Source organism: Aplidium turbinatum, chromosome 17 (assembly GCF_918807975.1).
Source record: "Aplidium turbinatum chromosome 17, kaAplTurb1.1, whole genome shotgun sequence".
Classification (NCBI taxonomy): Eukaryota; Metazoa; Chordata; class Ascidiacea; order Aplousobranchia; family Polyclinidae; genus Aplidium; species Aplidium turbinatum.
Window position 1 is genome coordinate 5,825,714 of NC_137488.1, and position 21,046 is coordinate 5,846,759.

The following is a 21,046-nucleotide window of genomic DNA, read 5'->3' on the forward strand; positions in this document are numbered from 1 at the left end:
ACATATTAAATCAAAAATTGGGCCACTAAATCATGCTCGCTGGCTTACACTTGCATCCAGGGTTTGTCGTTTGTATATAAGTCAACACAATTTGAATGAAAAATCTAGTGAGAATCTTCTACACTTAGTTAACTTCATTGTAACAAATTATGCTCCATTGTGGTTTAGGATCAAATGTCAGCCACTCTACAAAGATGCTCCGTGCCATATATTTGAATCACTGCAAAGAGTTAAACTGCTTCCAGAAAAAATTCAAAACATTGTAAAACCTTATATGCAAAGAAATGCATACAGTGCCAATAGCGAGAACCTCCTTCTGGCAATGATCGCTGACAATGACCCAATAATACAAGGAAAAGCGGTCGATACTATAAGAAAGATACGTGGTCAAAATAGATTTGGAGATGACAGTGTGAGACAGTTCAACGTACCAACACTCAATTTTAAAGCGGAGGATTATACCAAAATGATAAACTGGGAAAATCCAACGGAACCAGTTTTAACAACGGAGCTTGGATCATTTCAGTTGGAAAAAATCAGAAAGGTTCCATTACTGTTTGGTAAAATTGCGAATCACACCCAGTCAATTGAAAGGGCTATTAAGATTGTTACAGAAGCAAGCAAAACCGTTTCTGGATTTAGAAGAGAGGGAATGATTCTTTCCCAATTGAACTCCCGAAAACTCCATGCATCATCTGAATCAAAGCAGGATTTTATGTCACTGACAATGACAGCCAACACTTGACACTCTAAAGTTTACTGTTTTTGATATTTTCGGCAAAAATTCAATTTTTAATACTGCCGCAATAAATAATAAAATGCAGTCTCCTGCAGCTATAACTATCTGCAGTGAGTCCATATCTTCCATAAATAATAATTTAAAGTCATGCTTTACTTTAAAAGTATAGATTGAAGGCAATCCAAAAGTTCGCATTTTTACCCAATTTTGCGATTTTCGGCAAAAATTTAATTTTTAATACTACTACAATAAATATTAGAATGCAATGTCTGCAGCTCTAACTTACTTCAGTAAGTCCATAACTGTCTAAAAAATAAGTATAAGGCCACAGCAAACGAATTTCACTAGAAAAATATAGATTGAACAAAATCTAAAATTTCGCATTTTTACCCAATTTTGCGATTTTCGGCAAAAATTAAACGCGATTTCCTCATCCCAAACCATTGTTCAAATGAGCTGAAATTTTGTATACAACAGTTTTAGGTGTCTATCTATCAAAATCCGTATGAGGCAGATGGATATCAAAAAAAAGTGATTTCGTGACCCGCCCTAATAGCTAGCTAACCAAATTTTCCATTTCTTGAATGAAAACAGTAGAGACACAAACATTGAAAATGTTGTAAATGTTGTAAATCCGATGCACAGAGCAATGCATAAAACATTATTACAGGCTACAGTTGATGAATAATCAATTAAGGAACGACCATATAGAGAATGAGGTGAGAGACATTGGACGCATCCTCCATAATATTTATCAATGATCCTTGTACATTTGGAAAAAAAACCAGGAAATTGATACAAACTGACATGTCTATTCTTAAAGTAAAATCCAATGTTTTCATTTAGATGACAATCACACTCCAATGCATTGAAGCGCAAGTCTAAAAATGTTAGTTGTTGCAGAACTGAAAGTGGAATAACATCAGGCCCAATATTTGTGATGTAATTGTTGTACAAACTGAATCGTTTCAATTGCAACTGGACACTAGAGTTGTTTTCAAAGATCCCTGGAATTATGTGAGTGATTTTATTGAATGAAAGATCTAATATTTCCAGCTTAGGGAAGAACTTAAGAACATTGCTGTCAAAAAACTGAATCTTATTGTTTGAAAACAGAAGAGTTTCCAAAGCAGTGAAGTTTCTTAAAGTTTGAATTGAAAGAGAAGTGAGTAAGTTGTCAGTTACATCAAGATGCATTACCTGGTAATTGTTCAAACGGAACAATTTATCTTGCAGTTGACAAGATTGTAATACAATTTTATTAACAAAAGGAAATGCTCTGAGGATAGGCACTTGAAGCAGTGAATAGTATACAAAATTACCCGAAAAATCTATTACTTTTGTTTTTGCAATGAGTAAGTTTGGAACCCACAATAATAACGTGAATAAATGCGTTCCCGAGTAGGTGTATTCAAAATTGATCAATTGATTTAAATTTTGCAAAAATGCCAAAGCATCAGAAGTTGGATTAAGCTGTGTGCTGTTGATAAACAGGAATTGCAGGTTGCTTAACCTGAGAAAAGCCTGGTTTCCTACATTGGTAATAGGATTAGAACGAAGATCAATGTGGCAAAGGAGAGGCATTGAATCAAAATCGTGATTCGATGTAACTTCGATGAGGTTTGATGATAAATCCAACCAATGAGCAAAAAAAGCAAAATCAAACAAGGATTCGTATAGTTTGCTTATTTTATTTTCAGAATAGTCAAGTATTGCTTTGGAATTGCACTGATTTTGCTTCAGGTTTTCATCAGCAACTTTTTCATGATTAATTGGTTGTTGCTTCCAGAATGTTAAAATGTTGCTTCCAGAAAAAGAATTTTTTTTCTCTTCCAAGTTGTTATGAGAAAGAGTCACTGATGTAATATTTTGAAAACCTGAAAGAGCTCCTATATTTATACGATGAACATGACAAAAGTCTAGATTTAAAGTAGATAAAAATGGTAACTCCCTTAGCACGTCTAAGCTTCTAACAGTTATGTGGAAAAGATATAATCCATTAGCAACAAAATCAGACTTAAAAGTCATGACCTGTGAATTGTTTGGTGCACTGAAAGACAAGTGTTTTAGATGTTTCATAGTTCTAAAACTGTCACCAAGAATAAATGAAGTATTATATGTAACATTTTGGGTGTAGGTACAAAGTAGATTAAAACCAAGGTATAAAGATTCTATTCTGGTGTATGATACAAACTTTGGATCAGCAACGTACTTCCACAAGCAATTAAATGATAAATCCAAAGTTTTAAGGTTAATGTTTTTGATAAAGATCTTGTCTGGTAATAAGTTTATAAAGTTTACAGATAAGTCTAAAAATATTAAATTAATTAAATTATCAAACGCTCCTTCTTCTATTACCAAAGAAGTGTGAACTGCTGCCACACCCTGCAATATTAAAAGCTGTAATTGAGAAGCTCTGACGAAGGCGTTGGATTTTATCACAGTTATCTCGCTCAGGGATAAATCTAAAGCTATTAAGTTTGGAGTGAAAACATTCGAAGGTACTTGAGGAAACGTAGTTGCTTTGAAGTTTAAAACATTTAGAGAATATTTTGCTGGGAAGAAGACATCGTTATCCAACCAGAAGTGTGGTTCCCAACTAGGCGAATCAACAAATAAAGCAAAAAGCGCTTTTAGTTTTGACAAGTGGGCAACATCTTTCTTTCTTATGGCAGGAATTGAACTTCCGGATATGTCCAAAATCTCCAAAGAAGATGGGAGATCTTGTGGAAATTCTGTCAAAAAATTATCTGCCAAGGATAGAAATTTTAAGAATATTAAGTTTTTGAATGCGCTGGGTTCGATTGAAAGATGCTGTGGACAACGAGGGAGCGGCTCATTGTTATTAGCATTGCAGTTATAAACTAAAGTAAGAAATATTAGATTTGAATAACTTTCAAAGTCATGTTTTGTCAAATTCCAAATAACGTTTTTCTCCATATTCAGAACTTGCACTTCCTTTGGTATGTTTTTTGGAATGGATGTTAATCCTCTAAAAGAGCAGTCAGCATAAACTAAAGGAACTTGCATCCAAGGTGAAGTCTCAACGACATGATACATACCTAAGATGCTATTGTCAATCAAAGTCTCCTCTATAATGATGGAACGAGGTTGCTCACAAGGGCATCTTCCAGCGGAAAGTTTGACAAGCAACAAATGAGCAGCCAGTAAATACAAAAGCAATTTTAACATTTTCCTTAAAGGCATACTAAATGAAAATTTCAAACCGGAATTAAGCATTAAAATGAGTAAACTGAACATTCAAGAATACATTTCAAAAACAATTACCGAAAATAAATTGTTTTCAATGGCGCTGGCAAGGCCCAAAGTCCACTGTTTCATTTATTTTCATTTTTTTCAAAATGACCAAAACGTTCAAACATTGCTCGAGAATACGTAATAAAAGACAGTAATAACAAAAGCCACGTTACCACATCTGATGTTTTGAGCAAACTGTCTGCTGTTTTGATGTTGAAATGTGCTGTTTTGATGTACATACATAAATAGCCTACAGTCAAATTGCCCGCAGTAACAATTATTGCGTGATCGGTTGATTGCTAGTCTTTTGTTACGTAGACTGTACAGTCGCACGCTTCGTTGCTCAGGCCCAATCTAGTTTTGAAAGCTCTGACAAAAGCACGCGCACAATGGTGGTCAGACCGCAATGGGGCAAAATTTTATTGAAAATCGTTTTATGGTAGCATGTTAAACACAAAGAACGTGGAAAATCGCCAAGTCAGGTTTTTCTTTTAGTACCTCTTTAAAAGTTGAAAAGAAAAAGATTCATCATAGTTCTCCTTGTGTAGACCAACCATGAACCATGGAAGGCCTCATCTTTATTATATGCAGCATTGCCTGTTATTGAAATACTTAACTCTTTCATATCTGGGCTTTTTGAGACGATGTTTTTCTGGGCAGGGGCACAAAGTGCCTTAAAGTTTAACCGCTTATAACTTCTTTCAGTTATGAACTAGAATCTTTTACCGCTGGAAAAACAATCGCAAGGCCTTTGAGCGTTGAATGATATTAACATGTTTGTAATACATATTATTAAAGTTTGTTAATAAACGTGTTTATGAACGCGGGTCAAATTTGAAAGCTGCCTGATTTTTATAATAAAGAAACAAATCTTTCGTTTTTCCCACTCTCGTGTCATTTGCCTTTTTCTAGACCTCTTTTTCGCTGTGATGGTCAAAAATAAAAACAAAACTCAACTGAACTGTGAAGACGTATTGTAGCCTGATTAGTTACGCTTGGCCGGCCAACAAACAAACTATGTCAATTCGGTGATTACGACGACGTTTGACAGCAATAGATTTATTTTTGATTTGATTCTTTTTGATGCATGTTGTATTCCCATAATCATAACAAAATTGCTCGATTATTGGTTTCACAACGCCTTATCGTACCCTAGATTCTTGCAAGTATATTCACTTGTATCTATCTCGTAGAGCGTCGATACAATATAATATAACACCTGTCATGCTGCATACATAACGTGTTTTGTCAGCACCACGGTGTAATGAATTCTAGGTCATTGATTTTCGTTATGAGTTCACAGCGTCCCTACAATGAAGAATGAGAGGTACTTCAAGCGGTCCCATCATTGTAAAAATCATTATACGTTTCACATATTTGTGTAATCGGTTGTAACAGTCAAATTATGCCAATTTACTGTCATTCAACCTATTTAGACAAATATGGATGAGTTTATATCGGACAGAAAACAAAGTATCCTGGCTCATTTCAATTTCTTTGCGCAAAACTTATAAACTTTACAGCTATTCTACGTCATTTTGATGTCTCATGGCACTTTATTATTTATGAGAAGAAGAATACTTTGAATAAGACACAAAACATTCCTGATTATTGCGGCAAACTCTTGAATTATGTAAAATCGTACTGATGAATTCCTCTAAAAGTGCGATATAGATTATCTGCAACACGTTTGCAGTATATTTCGCTCTGGGAGTACTATGAGCAATTGTCCAAATAAAACGACATGTACGATATGTTGGTATGCTAAAGACCAACGTTGCGTACAGGAGTAATGTATAAATGCACATAATACCATGGTGATATTACAAGTCAGGTTACATCATTAGGCTATATGAAAAAAATATGTTTTATGGCCCAATTAATTTGATATTGAAAAGGCCAGAAGTAAAGTAATAAACTTCGGAGCATAACCGTAGGATTTAGAGGAAATTCGGACTATGAATATCAAAGCTAACACATTAGCGAACATATTATTCAAACGTTTCGAAAACTGCTGTTTTCATCGTCAGTCAAAAGTAAGAATGAAGCTATGTTTTTACAATGGCAAAATCGAGCGAAAAATGCGATACAGTAGTTGCGTCACCTCGGCTATCAAAATCAGTCACTCAACAACGATTCAACATCTGCCAACGTTGAATCAATGCAAATGGCTGACTCTGCCAGCAAGGGATAGTATAGCGTCTGAATAATAATTGTAACGAATATCTGCTCTTTCCTCCAATTATTGTATTATTAAATTTAACTTCTTAATTGCTCAAAACACGAACAGTTGAAGAAAAAAATCTTCTCACACCCTATGTTGGATTTATTTTTCTTGCAAAATGAAGTCATTTTGTTTCAGCAAGTGGCCCGTGTGTACCTTATACCACAGTTCAAAATTATGGTTTCGAATGTGTATTATGATGCAAGGCAAACGGCAAATTTATTAGCAACCGAAGATGAAAGAGATGCAAATTTTTCGGATAGTGATGTTGATTTGCCTTTATCTGATGGTGAAGGTGGTCCGCTAACATCTGACAAGAGTAACGAAGATGAGGTCGTGACCGTCAGACATAGGCAGTCCCAACGTCGTAGGAGCCATGCCGTCAAACCATTAGATAGCACCTTGGATGAGGAAAATTACCATACATTGCCTGACCAGAAGAGGAGCGAATGTCGGTGGTTGTTGACCAAAGAAGTAGAGTGAAAGTTGTTTGCAGTACCAAGCAACCATCAATAAGAGAAAGACAAAACTCTGCTAATGTGGTGCACAGTTTACCAGGAGTAAATTGCGATTATCAATATGCAACGACGTCGTATGATGCATGGCGTTTCTTATTTAAAGCAGAGATGATCTACATCATTGTTTCAAGCACCAGCACATTAGGGTGCATCATCTGCCCCTCATTTTTTTCTTTGATTTTCTGCAGTGGATTAAAATGTTCCTTTTTATGATTGTTGAAGATGTGCAATTTTTCAGAAGAATTCATTAACATCTAGGGGTACCACAATTGGATTAAATTATGTCATTTTTTGTTATTTTGGGGTCATTTCGTGGCTACTGGTACAGTTGTGGAACCGTATGTGGTAGATTTTTATGAAATTTTATATGTAGAATTTCTATGCAATTCTGAGAAAAATGATACCAATTTTACCAAAATCGGCCCAGTACTTTTTGAGAAATCGGCAATTGAAAATTGGCCCTTTTCGTGATTGCTCATGCGTAAAAATTAACTGCAAATTTTGTTTGACCTATTAGGCTATTATGAAGGTGTTTCAAATGGTAACTTGAAAATTCCAATGCATATGAGTTATCCAAAGTAAGGAGGTTCTGAAAAGATATATTTTTTGTTTGTTGTTATATCACTACAGGCCACCAAGTGGCTAGTTTCACACATGACTATTTGTGATCATTCATGCATGACGAAACTTTGATCGCTTATAGCAAAAAACACTCTACTTCGATTTTTCTGCAACTTGGCTTAAATGAAAGATAATATCCTTGGCTTTCTAGCTTCCAAATATGAAGTGGGATAATTGAGTAGAAATGAGGTAGTTTGCTGTAGTAAATGTACCATGCATTTTTTAAAGTGAAGAAAGGATAGGTAGAACAGTTTAAACAACTGACTGAGGGGAGACGTTAAAACCAATTCCGTGGCCGGTTACAACGTCTTATACAACAGTTACAACGTTAAATTGGGATTCTCATGAATTAGACAAACACAAACTGAATGGGTTCCGGAAGCTCCTACCAAAACGCACCATTTTGGCCTTAATGTGCAAAATTTTGACAAACCAATCTTCATATCTGGTTGTCTCGTTTTAAACTCCTGATACAACTCATTTAGTGTCACCAAAACCAATCTTCCAAAACCTCAACCACGTCGACAAAGGGCTTTCCCTCAAGAGATTATTGATTCTGTGTTGAAGTTCTATGAAGATGATGAATTTAGTAGGTTACTTCCAAGTCAAAAGGATAAAGTGTCTGTGGGCAAAAAATGCTATCAACAAAACAGATTGGTTTTGGTGACACTAAATGAATTATTGTATCAGGAGTTTAAAAGAGACAATCAGATATGAAGTTTGGTTTGTCAAAATTTTGCACATTAAGGCCAAAGTGGTGCGTTTTGTCAGGAGCTTCCGGAACCCATTCAGTTTGTGTGTGTCTAATTCATGATAATTCCAAGTTACTGATAGAAGCGGGAAATTTGGCAGAATCTTACAGACTTGCTTTCTTGGTATGTGATATTACCTCAAGAGAATGCATGTTTTGCAAGTGCGACCAATGTCCATCTTCAGAAGTTTTGAAAAGCCACCTTAACTCGCTGTTTGAGGATCATGATGAAGACATCACTTTTAAACAGTGGACAACAGTTGATAGAGCAGAAATTGTTACGATGATCACGAGTGTTTCAGATTTCATAGAAACCTTGATTGAGAAGCTGGTCTAACTTCTTCCACATAGTTATGTGTCCAAAGCACAATCAAATTATTACAAGTCCAGAAAAAAAAATTTGCAAGAAGGTGATGTTTTGATTGCAATGGACTTTTCAGAGAATTATTCCTTTCAATTGCAAAATGAAATCCAGGGCTTTCACTGGACACATGCCCAAGCAACTGTGCATCCAGTATTTTGCTATCACAAAAACACCGACTCCGACATGGTTGAACACTTATCCCTTTGCATTCTATCAGACATACTGGTTCATGACGTGCAAAAGGTGTATTACATACAAATTGCAAAGTTTAAACGTCTTGTCAAATTTATCTTGTCGTGCTATGGCTGGTGCTGGTTTTTAGCACCGTGCCAAGTCAACGCACCAACAAACGACTTGCGCTTTATTGAAGTCTTACACCAATACAAAGAAGAAGACAAGCTGGTAGCAGAGGTAGCGCTCAAATATTTCATGCTACACACATGGTACTTGTCTGGAGAACTTTCTCCCTTAGCCCTTTTCAGCACCAAGACACTGCCAGCTAAGAAAGCAGCAATGGCAAGAGCAATACTGAAGAAAATGAAAAGTTTCAGACAGCCATTAAAAAGATTTGTAGAAGGTTTTGGAAAACTAAGGTTGATTCCAATGTTGTCAGCCACCAAGTTGGCTGATCTAATCAATGAAGATTCCTGGTTCCTTTTTGCAGCACTAAAGCTTGGCCATTGTACAAGTTTCATGGACGAAGATGTTCTTCAGTGAGACAGCTGTCCTTCATATGCAGCTTGCTGCACAGTTGTAAGGCAGCTGAGAGTAGTGAATGATGCAGCTGAACGGGGCGTCAAGCTTGGATGCGACCATGTTTTATCGGCAAAGTCTGGACAGAGATTCCCAACTGTTCTGCAGACTGTTGAAGGCAGCTATCGGCAGCGTCCGAATTTACGAAAGAAGGAAATGAACAACAATGTTCAATGGATACTGCATATTTTGTTGAGCAGGCAACTGTGCCTTTTCTAACTGAGTTATTTCAATTCGGAAAATACAGAATTTTGCAAATTCGGCAAAACAATGTGCATTTATTGGTGTTTTGTGACCAAAACAGTGAATGTTAAAGTTTAGATAAAGTTCAGCGAATATTTTTTTGCAATATAATGACGCTTTTGGACTAACGGTACATATGTATACCACAGACATGCCATCTGAAACAAGGCTTTTCACATTTTTCGCTCGACGTCTATATGTCAAAAATTCATTCGCGATGTGGTACCCCTAGATCCAAATCATTTCGCATAAAACTTCATAGGTGTGTTTACTTTGACAAAAGGAACACTTCTAACAACTGCAGAACAAAATTTAAACGAAAAAGGGCAGATGATGCACCCTACAGCACATGTATACGAGAGAGGCTATCGCGAATATCGGAGGCTCAACGAACATCTTGGCATGCTTCACATTTTCAGCAAACTGATGCCATGGAACTAGAAGCATTCATTGGATTGTGGTGTATTAGAGGACTACTCAAGCGAACATTTCACCGAATTAACATTGCTTTTCCTATTTATATGGACATCCTATATTTAGTGCGACAATGTCGTTGAACCGATTCAAATTTCTGTCTGCAAATATTCGTTTTGATGATAAAAGCACTAGGGCCAATTGCTGGCAAAGTGATCGATTTACAGCAATCAGAGAACTTTTCCAATATTTTACTGGAAATTGTGAAAAGATTTTAATACCAGAAGACTTCCTTTCACTGGATGAGACTTTGTTTCCATCCGCGTTGGTGTGTCCTTCAGGCAATAAGCTTCAGGCAAAAAATAAGCCTGCTAAATATGATTTGTTGCTAAGAAGCATAAATAGTGCGCGTATGTCATTCACCTATACCGCCATAGCTTATGCGGGTAAGCCAGTAGGTGTACCAGGACCACACTATCTGACTTCCACTATGGAATATGTGGAAACGTTGGTACACAATTTTGACAGAGTTTCTTCGCTTCAAGGACGAAACATATCCCTTGATCGCTTTTACACTTCACTTGATTAGGCAGAATGGCTTTGGAACAAAAACATAACTTTAGTTGGAAAATGGCAAAGCAATAGAAAAGGGGTTAGCGAGTTAAAATCTCTCACTGATTGGGAAGCCTTCAGTACTAAAATTTACTGGGAGGAGTCGAGAAACCACATTACCGTTACGTCGTACGCAGTCAAACCAAAATCTACCGATAAAACAATGTTCTGGTCTTATCAACTATGCAGCCAATCCTTGGAGTAACCAAAGATGACGGAAAGAAAAAACCTGCAATAATCAAGCTCTACGATTTTACCAAGGGTGGGACTGATGTCGTCGAACAGAAGATGGCATATTATAGCGTCAAGCCGAAATCAGCAAAATGGACTGTGTCTGCAAATTCTTACATTTTAGACGTTGCGCGGGTCAATGCGATGACCATTAGTTACTTGAACCGCAAGTTGTCCTTTTCACAAGCCAAGGGAGACGAAAGTTTTGTGGAGGGGTGGCAGCTAGCCATGTCATTAGTCAAACCACACATGTCTAGACGATTGGATGATGTACCTATTCTACGTGGGTCACTCCGCCATACAATGTCAACATTTTTGGGACGAAACCATAGATTAACAGCAAACTCAAATTTGCTATTACCAGTGGTTTTCATAATGAAATAGCAGGCTAGTTGATAAAACTACCATACAACGTTTTTATAGGTAGAGAAAACTTTTTCTCAAACTGTTCAAAAAAAATTTTATGATCAGATCCCCACTGCAATGCGTGATGGAAATTTACAGGAAAATCTGCATCAGGCATTGCAGAGTGCAAAAAACAGTGTTGCAGAACGCGTTTTCGAATATTGAAGTCTCATCAGTGCAACTACGTTTATGTATGCAATAACAACGGTTAAATTTAAACTCAATACAATACATTACAAAGATTATAAGGACATATTCTCAGTCTTCAATTGAATATTAATAAATCCAGAGACATCAGAAAATCACTTCCCACATGTAATTCCAGACCGACATTACTCGCTTAAGGTGTTTTTTATTAAAACAGACTTAATGTTCAAAGCAAAACAGCCATCACAATGAACATCTACCGAAGTATACTAATTTACAGTACTTATTAGTCAAGCAATGAAAATTAATAGACGGTATTGTTATTAATATCAATTCAATATGATTTCAGTGATTATAATACAATGTAGTATAGTAGCGTATCCAATTAATTAGCGACGATTTTCTGATGTCTCTGGATTTATTAATATTCAATTGAACACTGAGAATATGTCCTTATAATCTTTGTAATGTATTGTATTGAGTTTAAATTTAACCGTTGTTATTGCATATATAAACGTAGTTGCACTGATGAGAATTCAATATTCGAAAACGCGTTCTGCAACACTGTTTTTTGCACTCTGCAATGCCTGATGCAGATTTTCCTGTAAATTTCCATCACGTATTGCAGTGGGGATCTGATCATAAAATTTTTTGTGAAAACTTTGAGAAAAAGTTTTCTCTACCTATAAAAACGTTGTATGGTAGTTTTATCAACTATTCTGTAAACTCTTTGGTTTCATATTATCTGAAATAGCAGGCTATCATAAGGATTGTTCTTATCATGTTATCGTTGATTATGAGATTAGATATTTTAATCACAGTGTTTGGTCATTTCTGCTATATGGCTGTGAATCCTGGACTCAGTGGACTGTATGCCCGAAGATAGTGAAGAAAATCAACAGTGCTGAAATTTGGTTCATTCGTAGAATGATGGGAATTAACTGGATGGATAAAATCACTAACGAAGAAGTGTGGAGACGCTCTAGGTGCACCCCTGGCGTCCTCATCACAACTATCAAAAAAGGGCAAATGACATTTATCGGGCATGTCTACGGCAAACGCGGAATTGAACACTCGGCAATGATGGGGCGATTTCCTGGTCAGAGACACCAGGGGCGTCCACGTTTGGAAATCTTCAAAAATCTTTCAACGTGGACAAACCAAAATTTTGAAAATCTAATTAGAAGTATGGATAATCGATCGTTGTGGAGACTCACGGTAGCCGACGCCTTATTCAGGCATGGCCGATGATGATGATGATTTGGTCATCACCGTTTTATTCAAAAGCGGGGTATTTTTCTATCTATTAATTCAGGGGTCACCAACCTTTTTTGCATGCGGGCCACTTTGGCACTAAGGAGAGCTGTGGCGGGCCGCACTACTAAAATTTTAGGTAGGTTGACTCTTATGCTAGAAAAGAACCCATTTCGTACCCAGTATCCAGCGTTACATGTTGTTCATATTTATGTTAGAATACCGCAGCAACAAAATTAATCGAACAACGCTACTGCCAGGCCAAGCTCCTTTTTCAACACTTTTGACTTTTATTTAACAATACCTAATAAACGATCGAGGCGAGCGGTTTCATCAGAATATTCATCGCCAAGCAAGAGTGGTGCTGTCACTTCGCATCACAAAGGATATCTTGCAATTAACAATTTCAGTAAACAAGGAGATGTTTGACACATCGTAATACAGGCAACAATAGTGACCTGCAAACATATCAGCGAAAAATAGGCTCCAATAACAGGGCAAAAGAAACCAGGCACCATGAAACAAATGCTTGTGGAAATCACCCAAAAATCGTAATTCTATCGGAATTCACGAACAGTTTCATCCTTTTTGTGAGAGTCTATAAAACCGTCTTTCATTGTTATAGACAACTGTCACTTGCGGTGCTTATCAGCGTGGCAAGAATTTGTTGATTAACAACATTTAGCAGAACTTGCTTCGGCAGTAGATATACTAAAATTGGAACGATACAGAGAAGATTAGCATGGTCCCTTCGCAAGGATGACACGCAAAATCGTAAAGCGTTCCATATTTCATATAAAGAGAACACTGCTCGTGAATCACAATAACGGTGAAACACACACTAGTGTTTACATGACATTTGCAAACTTAAAATAAGCAACCCTATGCTCACAGACATTTTGGAAATTCGAAAACAGACGTTTTAATCAACCACTGGGACAGTGTGGCTAGACATCACATTGGAATAGCTTCAAGCAACCCCCACCTAGAACTATAATCTGAATGGTCGGTCGGTGGAATCGTATGAAAAGCGAAAATATGCTTCCCAGAAAGTATGTTTTGCCTTCGTGCTCTTTAACTCCTCAAGAAAAGTATTTTTGGTTATACTTGTACGCTGATACCTTCCGCGGGCCGCAGCGATACAGCGTGGCGGGCCGCATGCGGCCCGCGGGCCGCCAGTTGGTGACCCCTGTATTAATTGATCGAAATATTACTTATAAAGCTGTGCGCTTCAATTTCATTACCATTATACTTGACGATGCTAATTTACTACACTTGCAATACGGTCTGTTTTGTACAATATTTCGCACAAGTCATATTTTTTTGTGACTGGAATTTCTTGTCATCGAAAAATTCTGATAAGTCAGTTTTTCTCAATGCAATGACGAGCTGCATGTCTTCATTTTCAATAAACAGTGCCTGGATGACATTATGTGTTTCCATTTTCGCTGATAGGCATTACTTTCACAGATCAAATGTTTGTACTGTTTCAACGTCTGACGATGGTGAACCGCTGTAAAGCGGCCGATATTTCCTGCAAAAGTTTTGCGTAACAAAAAAATCATTCATTCAAGAGGAATGCAATTTGAAACAAACTCATGATTTTCTTAGGTTGTATCGCAACACCGCTGAACGTTGTATCGACATAAGCAAAGTATCTATAAGCTGTTAGCACTCGCAATGACACGATAGGACATATCAAGCTGTGCTTATTTCTCTACGATGAGAATTAGGTCAGGACAAGAGCGGCAAACCAGAGTTGACCTTTCCCTGCTTGATATTTGAGCAAACAAATTATATGGTAGATTAACCCGTTAAGTGCGTAATTAATTTTTCGAAACTCTCCTTACTGTGCGTATTTAATTTCATCACTCGCAGTATGTTTCGTCGCATTATTGCTTGCTAGGATATTGGCAAACCCCCATGATGCAGCACAATACGCTTTTGTTCAACTTCCTTTTGTGTCTATTGCTTTTAATTTTTCATCGACTATTGCGGAGAAGTCTCCGTCTGGACTATTGTTTTCTGGTGTAGTCGCATTACTCTCAAGTGATTATACCTTTCACCATTGTGAAATTATTCAACTAGTTGTTTATGATGAAGAAAAAAATACATCAGTTCACAGAACAGAATAATTTCTAAGCATTTATAGGACACTAAACAAAGTACACGTAGGCTAAGTTTAATTTGGAAATATTCGAACTGTATCATTTTCTGACGCTTGTCCTAACATTAGCAGCAACACAAAACCCTATTGCTTTGTTGACTATATGTTACAAAATATGTTTTCGAACACAACAAAATATTTCTGAAACTGCTTACAACATTAGGCTACATCAAAATGACTTCACACTGACTGAACGCGCAAGATGTGGTTCGAATTTTAAACACCGGAAGGAATCCATATCAGAACAAAAACATTTAGGATGAAATCTTTTTATTCTTGCAATTGTGGTTATATTGTAAGTGAGTGCAGAAGCTACGTAAGTAACAGAGTGATTTAGGGATTAATGATTTCCGTCAGGCTGCAATCACTATTGTAGTGTAAACAATGCATCTATGTTTCTTCACACGCCATAATTGCGCCTTCCAGACAAAGCGAATAGAGGAAAGCGAAATTAAAAGCGACATGAATAGCTGCGATCACGAAAACGACAATTGTCGTCTTACGCACAGCAAGAGCGACTGTCTCCGACGACAATTGTCGTTATACGCACTTAAGAGGTTATAAATATTAGTGCAATTTCTTTGTAATGTAAAAACGCCCAAAAATGCCTTATATTTATAAGGAAAAGTAAATTTTTGTTTAAAATAGCATTACTCCATGTTATAATTCAAAAATATGCGTTCGAACGGTCAATTTTGAAGCTGTTTTCGAGAAATTAGAATAAAAACCTACTTTCTATCGTTTTTTCATCTCAAACACTTTATTTCAATAACTTGGTGGGGTAAAATTTTAATTTCTACACGCACAATACACATGGCTATTATCTTGCAAAATATTTTGGTTCTGTGATATTCATAGCTCCGTTATTAGCGATTAATTAGCACGGGGCTAAAATAGCCCGTGTCGAATATCAAATATCGTGATGTCACACGCGTGCCAAAGGGGGGGGGGTTGTAACCCCCACCCCCCCCTGGGCTACGCCACTGAGATGCTGTGTGATGGGGTAAGACACATCAAAAGACGCATCGCTTGGCTGTAAATCTACACTGTCTTCGCCGTTCGCAATGAAGCGTCCACGTTATAAGTTGCAAACTCTTTCACAGTTCAGAAGAGCTTTGCCAGCGCAGAATTGCACCTTTTGTTGTTACCCAACCAGACATCTCTCACCAACCACAATTCACAAAGCTCACTCTAAACTATTACTTACATACGTTCGACGTCTGTTGATGTTGTTTATGTCTTGTAAAAGCGGCGCGATCATTTCGGTTACAGCTGCACAAGCTAACGCAAGGCGAGGCACGAAAGGAGATGCCCATAATAATTTGACGTCTACTGGCGTTGAATCAATGCAAATAGGCTGATGTTTCTATAAAAGATTCAATTCTGCAAGTTGGGCACGTGCTATGCGCCGGCGCGTAACACCAGTGAATAAAGAAACAACAGGAGAAAATTTCTGCTCCTAAAAAGAGCAAACTGCAAAAATGTTTCTGACAAGGTGTCATAAACCACGTTGTATTTCAAAAAGTATCTGAGATACAAATTTTTGAGTAGCATCTCCAATATGCGTATGAACTTTGTGACAAAGTCATGAAATTTCAGCTTTTTAGAATAGTTTTATCGTATGGTTTTCAGCGTTTAAAATTTCGTAAGGCATGAGATGCCCTAGCCCAGGCATGAAAGTGTTAAATAAATAGTGAAAAAATCTCATCAATTTTCTTCAGTAAAATTGCACAACAAAATTGGTTTGGGTAGGAATGTCAACAAACATGGAAAGACAAGCTCCTGTAATTGCAGTTAGCTTAACATTATAAAAGAATTGGTTTGACTCTTAACCCTTTGAAGGTTGGGGGGGAGCTGTCAATTCTGCTTTTTTGTATCAACAGTTGTATCTCTAAAACCACTGAGGCTGCGACGACGAGATTTCTTGACTTTTCCTAACTTTTATTCACATCTATTGAGCTGAAATTTTGAGCGAATAAAGGTTAAAAATTGAGAGATATAAGGCATTTCTCAGCACATCTTCTGAAATATTTCATATTCTATTGTTTAAAATTTTCCCACCAGCTGGATGAGCTTACGTGGAGCATCATCGACTTTATCGGGTAATCTTACTCCTAGTACTAGCCTTGTATTTAACCGAGTTCACATTGAACTTACTTTGAGAGACGCTGTTGCAACTACAAAACATTGCATTTAAACCGCGTTTTTTTGTCGCATGATCTTCCATTCGTTTCGTGGATTACATAATAGTATTTGATAAACGCCACCCTGCTTTTTCAGCTGGTCTACATTTGTTAATAAAGCGTAGGAGTTGCTGTTCTAGAAACCGAGGTCACAAGATCGTAATCCAAATTGGTGTGACGCGCGTTCAGAAATCTCATTACTGCATGTAATTGATGAAGTACAGTATTGTTCTTTTAGTCGAGTAGCGAGCTTATGTTTGAGCGTGGGAAAAGTTATTATTTTGCATGAAAAATATAGATTCAAATTGAGATTATGTAAAAAAAAATTAATCACAGCATTACAATGCATGTTCTCATTACTCTACCAAAAATAATATGTAAACTCACGCTACAATTGCTTTAATCGCAAAATAATCCAAAAGTCATAAGTCACCTCAACATTTCAATGTATTATCATATTATGAGCAGTTCTAAAATTCACATAATTTTATATTTCGGATATGCTCAGCGTGAATAATTTTACGAAGTGAATGCCAAATTTTGAAACCGTGCCTTAAAAAATAACAGAGATATCACTCCTAAAACATAAGAAGAATCGACAGCCTCTCCCCACCCCCAAACTGAGCAAGACTCCAGGAGCCCAACCTTCAAAGGGTTAATTGTTTGTTACTTCACAGTATTATCCAATTACTACACTCAGGGTCACAAATTTGGCAGTTTTCTTGTCAACATGAGTAATCTTACAATTATTTTTAATTGTTTAGCAAAAAAAACAATTAGGTTTTTGAAATCAATCCATGCACCTGAAAACGAACTGATGTGTTTGGATTTGCGAGTCAATGTTGAGTATGCCAAATTAGCATTAAGACAGAGCAAACACTTCTGCCATTTCGAACTGCAGAGTTAGTTAAATGTGCTTTTAGCCCATTACAGATAGTTTGACAAAAAAAAAAACAAGAACCAAAAACGCAACACTCCGAGTTTGCAAGGGTGAAGATACTCGAGTAAAACTTATAGGGTTGCTCACAGTTCTCGCAAATGATGAACACTAATTTACTTATAAAATTGTTTGGTAATATTGCTTTTGTTTGCAATGTTTTAATTTTATCTATATCCTTCAAAACACGCCCTGGAACCTACCTACAGTAGATGGTGTGAGATTTGATAAAACGTCTCTTTGTACTGAAAGCTAATCGTGGAAATGCTCTTGTTTCCAACGTAGTCTATGATTGGTATTTTGGCTTAATAATGCATCTTAATTTTGTTAAATTTAAGATAGCGTACTAACCTACTATTATAGGTTAAAAACTTTGAGTTTTTCTTTGTAATGTTAATCCATTTTATCGGACAAAAACCACAGGCTACTGCATCGACAATTACAAAATTAAAATGCATTACACATAGCCTAGCTACTCTCATCTTATCTTTGGTAAGCTTTGGCTAAAAGAATAGATTAAAAATATAGGCTATCTACTGCAAAGTGCAAACAGTGTAAGAAATTAAATATATAATTATTGTTTTATTTTGGACAATCAAACTAGAACAACTGGCGAACTTTTAGACTGCCACGGTTAAGCCCTAACGAATAAGCGAATATCTGTCGACCACCTTCTGATGATCCCTCAAAGGGTGAAACAGGCTGTAACCTAAAGGTTACTTTGATAATAGTGATTCGACCTAGACTACTTGAATTAGCTATGCTTAGCATTGCGCTTGGTATTAAGCTCTCTTTAGTGGTATCAGTACTATTCATCGTAGGGGTTTCGATAAATATATAGACCTACGCAGGTTAAGCAACGACGCGATCGCTGTATTTTCAATTGAACTGCAGCATCTCTATCAATGCAGAAGAAACACAATGGAGAAAATTCTCATAAAATCCTTTTCAATGCCTGTGTTTTTTTTTAAAGAAGTAGAGTATGGTTGAAAACACAAGGTAAGCTATCTATCAATCAATGCATTATGGAATGTATTGACTTTCTTCTGATAGGCTACTTTTTTTTGCAAGCACTTTCCTTTCAATTGTTTGTAACTGTCCTAAAACCGGCAAGCTAGGCTGCTAGGTGCAATTGGATAAATCTTGAATGTCACAAAAGGAGCATTTGCACAAAGCAATCAACTTTGCAATTACCTTAGCTGCTATCTGCGACCATTTACATGCGCAGTGTTGTAAGATTCCGAAAAGTGAATTTTTCCACAACCATTTTGAGTATTTCATAATCGCAGTATCACATCACCAACGTGCTTGTTTAGAAGAGCGTCTCGGAAAATAGGAAAAAATCTTTAACATGTTCATGCTTTTTACCTCGATTCTTAGGGCAGTCTTTTTCAACCTTTTTTAAATCAGGTATTCTTGCGAAACACCAAACGAATTTTTATAATGATGCAGTAAAACAAACAACACAACAACAATTCATATACTTTTAGTTTTTGTCAGTGCGATATCTGGGCCTGTTTGGATGTTCACAAATTTGATATTCGGCAGAATTGCAGAAGACAAACGCAAAGCTCTTGTAATTTTGGTTTTCCATCGGTGTTCCATAGAACACTAGTCAAACTAATAAATTTCTTGCGGAACACCTGATGATCGTTCACTGAACACCGGTTGAAAATCACTGCCTCGGGGAATTTTTAAGAAACAAACCTTTGATTCTCTCAAACTTCAAGTCTTCAAAAGTCTTGTACGGCATAACGTTAGACGTATACTGATAGATCTTTGTCAACAAGAATTGAAAAGGGTGCGAACGGCAAAAGGTGAAAATCGAAACATGCCGAACAAGCAGAAATGAATTTGACAATAATTTTATTGTAACATCTGTGTATCTACAATTTTTATTTGCAAGAAACCATCAGAACAACGTCTCATTCAATAGTTACATTTGTGATAGTCGCTCAATTTCTGTTCAACGAAGCTGACTGACAAAACATCTCTGTGGCTAGTTGGGCGGACCAGAAATGAAACTCTTAATGGAAGTCAAACACCACCAGACTCTTTTCATATATCCTCGACGCCGACACCCGTCCCATCGGCCTGGCATTACATAGGCAGGAGTGGCTGCGCCTCAATCGTCTCTGTACTGGCGTTGGGCTTTCCCGCTCAGCCATGCACCCATAAGGAATGGCCTCTTCCTCTTCTTGTGAATGTGGTGCTGAGGAACAGACCGCAGACCACATCATGAACGATTGCACCATCTTCAAGCCACATAATGGAGTAGAATGTCTTGGTGTATTGGATGATAAAACCAAAGACTGGTTGCTCTCTAATAGCCTTCCAGCGTAGTCCAAACCACGAAGAAGAATGGTTATAAGCTGCTGTTTACATGACGTCAAGTTAGCTCACATGATCGAAAGCGTGCAAGGCAACTTTAATAACGGAACAGTGTTGTTAAGCTACCTATAATAATAGTAAAGCTTTGCACTACTTTTGGGTTATTATGCTCCCAAGAGTCTTCCATCACAATATTGTTATCAAAGTTTGGATGGGATTATTCAGTATTTGCTGGTTTATTTATCAGCCAGACTTTGTTACGCTCTAATAAACACTAACATATCGTGTTGATAGTATTGTTTGGTTTTACATAGTTAATACTGTTGGGACAAATTGATCCCACCAGTAAACACTGTTGGGACAAAATCATCCTACTTCCGGTATACAAAAAAAAAGAAATATGTAATGTTACCACTTAACCAATCAATGTCTATTCCACCTCAAACAATGTTTCAAAAAAAGTTTCATAAAATCCGTATTAAAAGGGTTAGCAGGGGTGTCCAAAGTCCGGGCCGCAGGCCAAATCCGGCCGTGGTACGATTTTGTATGGCCGCGCCTGTTGTTGCACAATGTGTTATTTTTGGCCAACAGACACACAGAAATCATACCAATTCAACGAGCATTTTTAAAAAGATTAGTGAAGACAATATTTCTCACTGATACTGTCTGCTTTGTAAAGCGCTGAGGAGCAACGCATTCTGCGATGGATACAGCGCTATATAAAAACAAGCATTATAATTATTATTATAGACAAAAGCTACGTGTGAAAGGTTAGAATCATTGTTCCGTCATAATTGCAAAATCAACTATTATTGCCTGAAGAGTAAAGAGTGGCACAGTCGCGCATTCATTCATTTTCTTGCTAGCAATTTCAACAACCGCTTTCGAGATTTT

General features: G+C 37.0%; 1 protein-coding gene and 1 non-coding gene across 2 annotated transcripts; one reads left to right on the forward strand and one right to left on the reverse strand.

The window, feature by feature from the left end:
* Positions 1-1,431: 1,431 nt before the first annotated feature.
* LOC145786903 (toll-like receptor 7) lies at positions 1,432-3,946 on the reverse strand. Its single transcript, XM_082598643.1, has 2 exons — positions 2,253-3,946; positions 1,432-1,555 (listed from the first exon to the last, which is right to left on the reverse strand). Exons 1-2 carry the CDS (start codon positions 3,944-3,946, stop codon positions 1,432-1,434), a joined length of 1,818 nt encoding a protein of 605 aa, XP_082454769.1.
* A 9,279-nt stretch (positions 3,947-13,225) lies between these two features.
* On the forward strand, positions 13,226-13,328 carry LOC145787022 (U6 spliceosomal RNA). The gene has a single exon (XR_014291347.1). It is a non-coding gene; the product is annotated as a U6 spliceosomal RNA (small nuclear RNA).
* Positions 13,329-21,046: the final 7,718 nt, after the last annotated feature.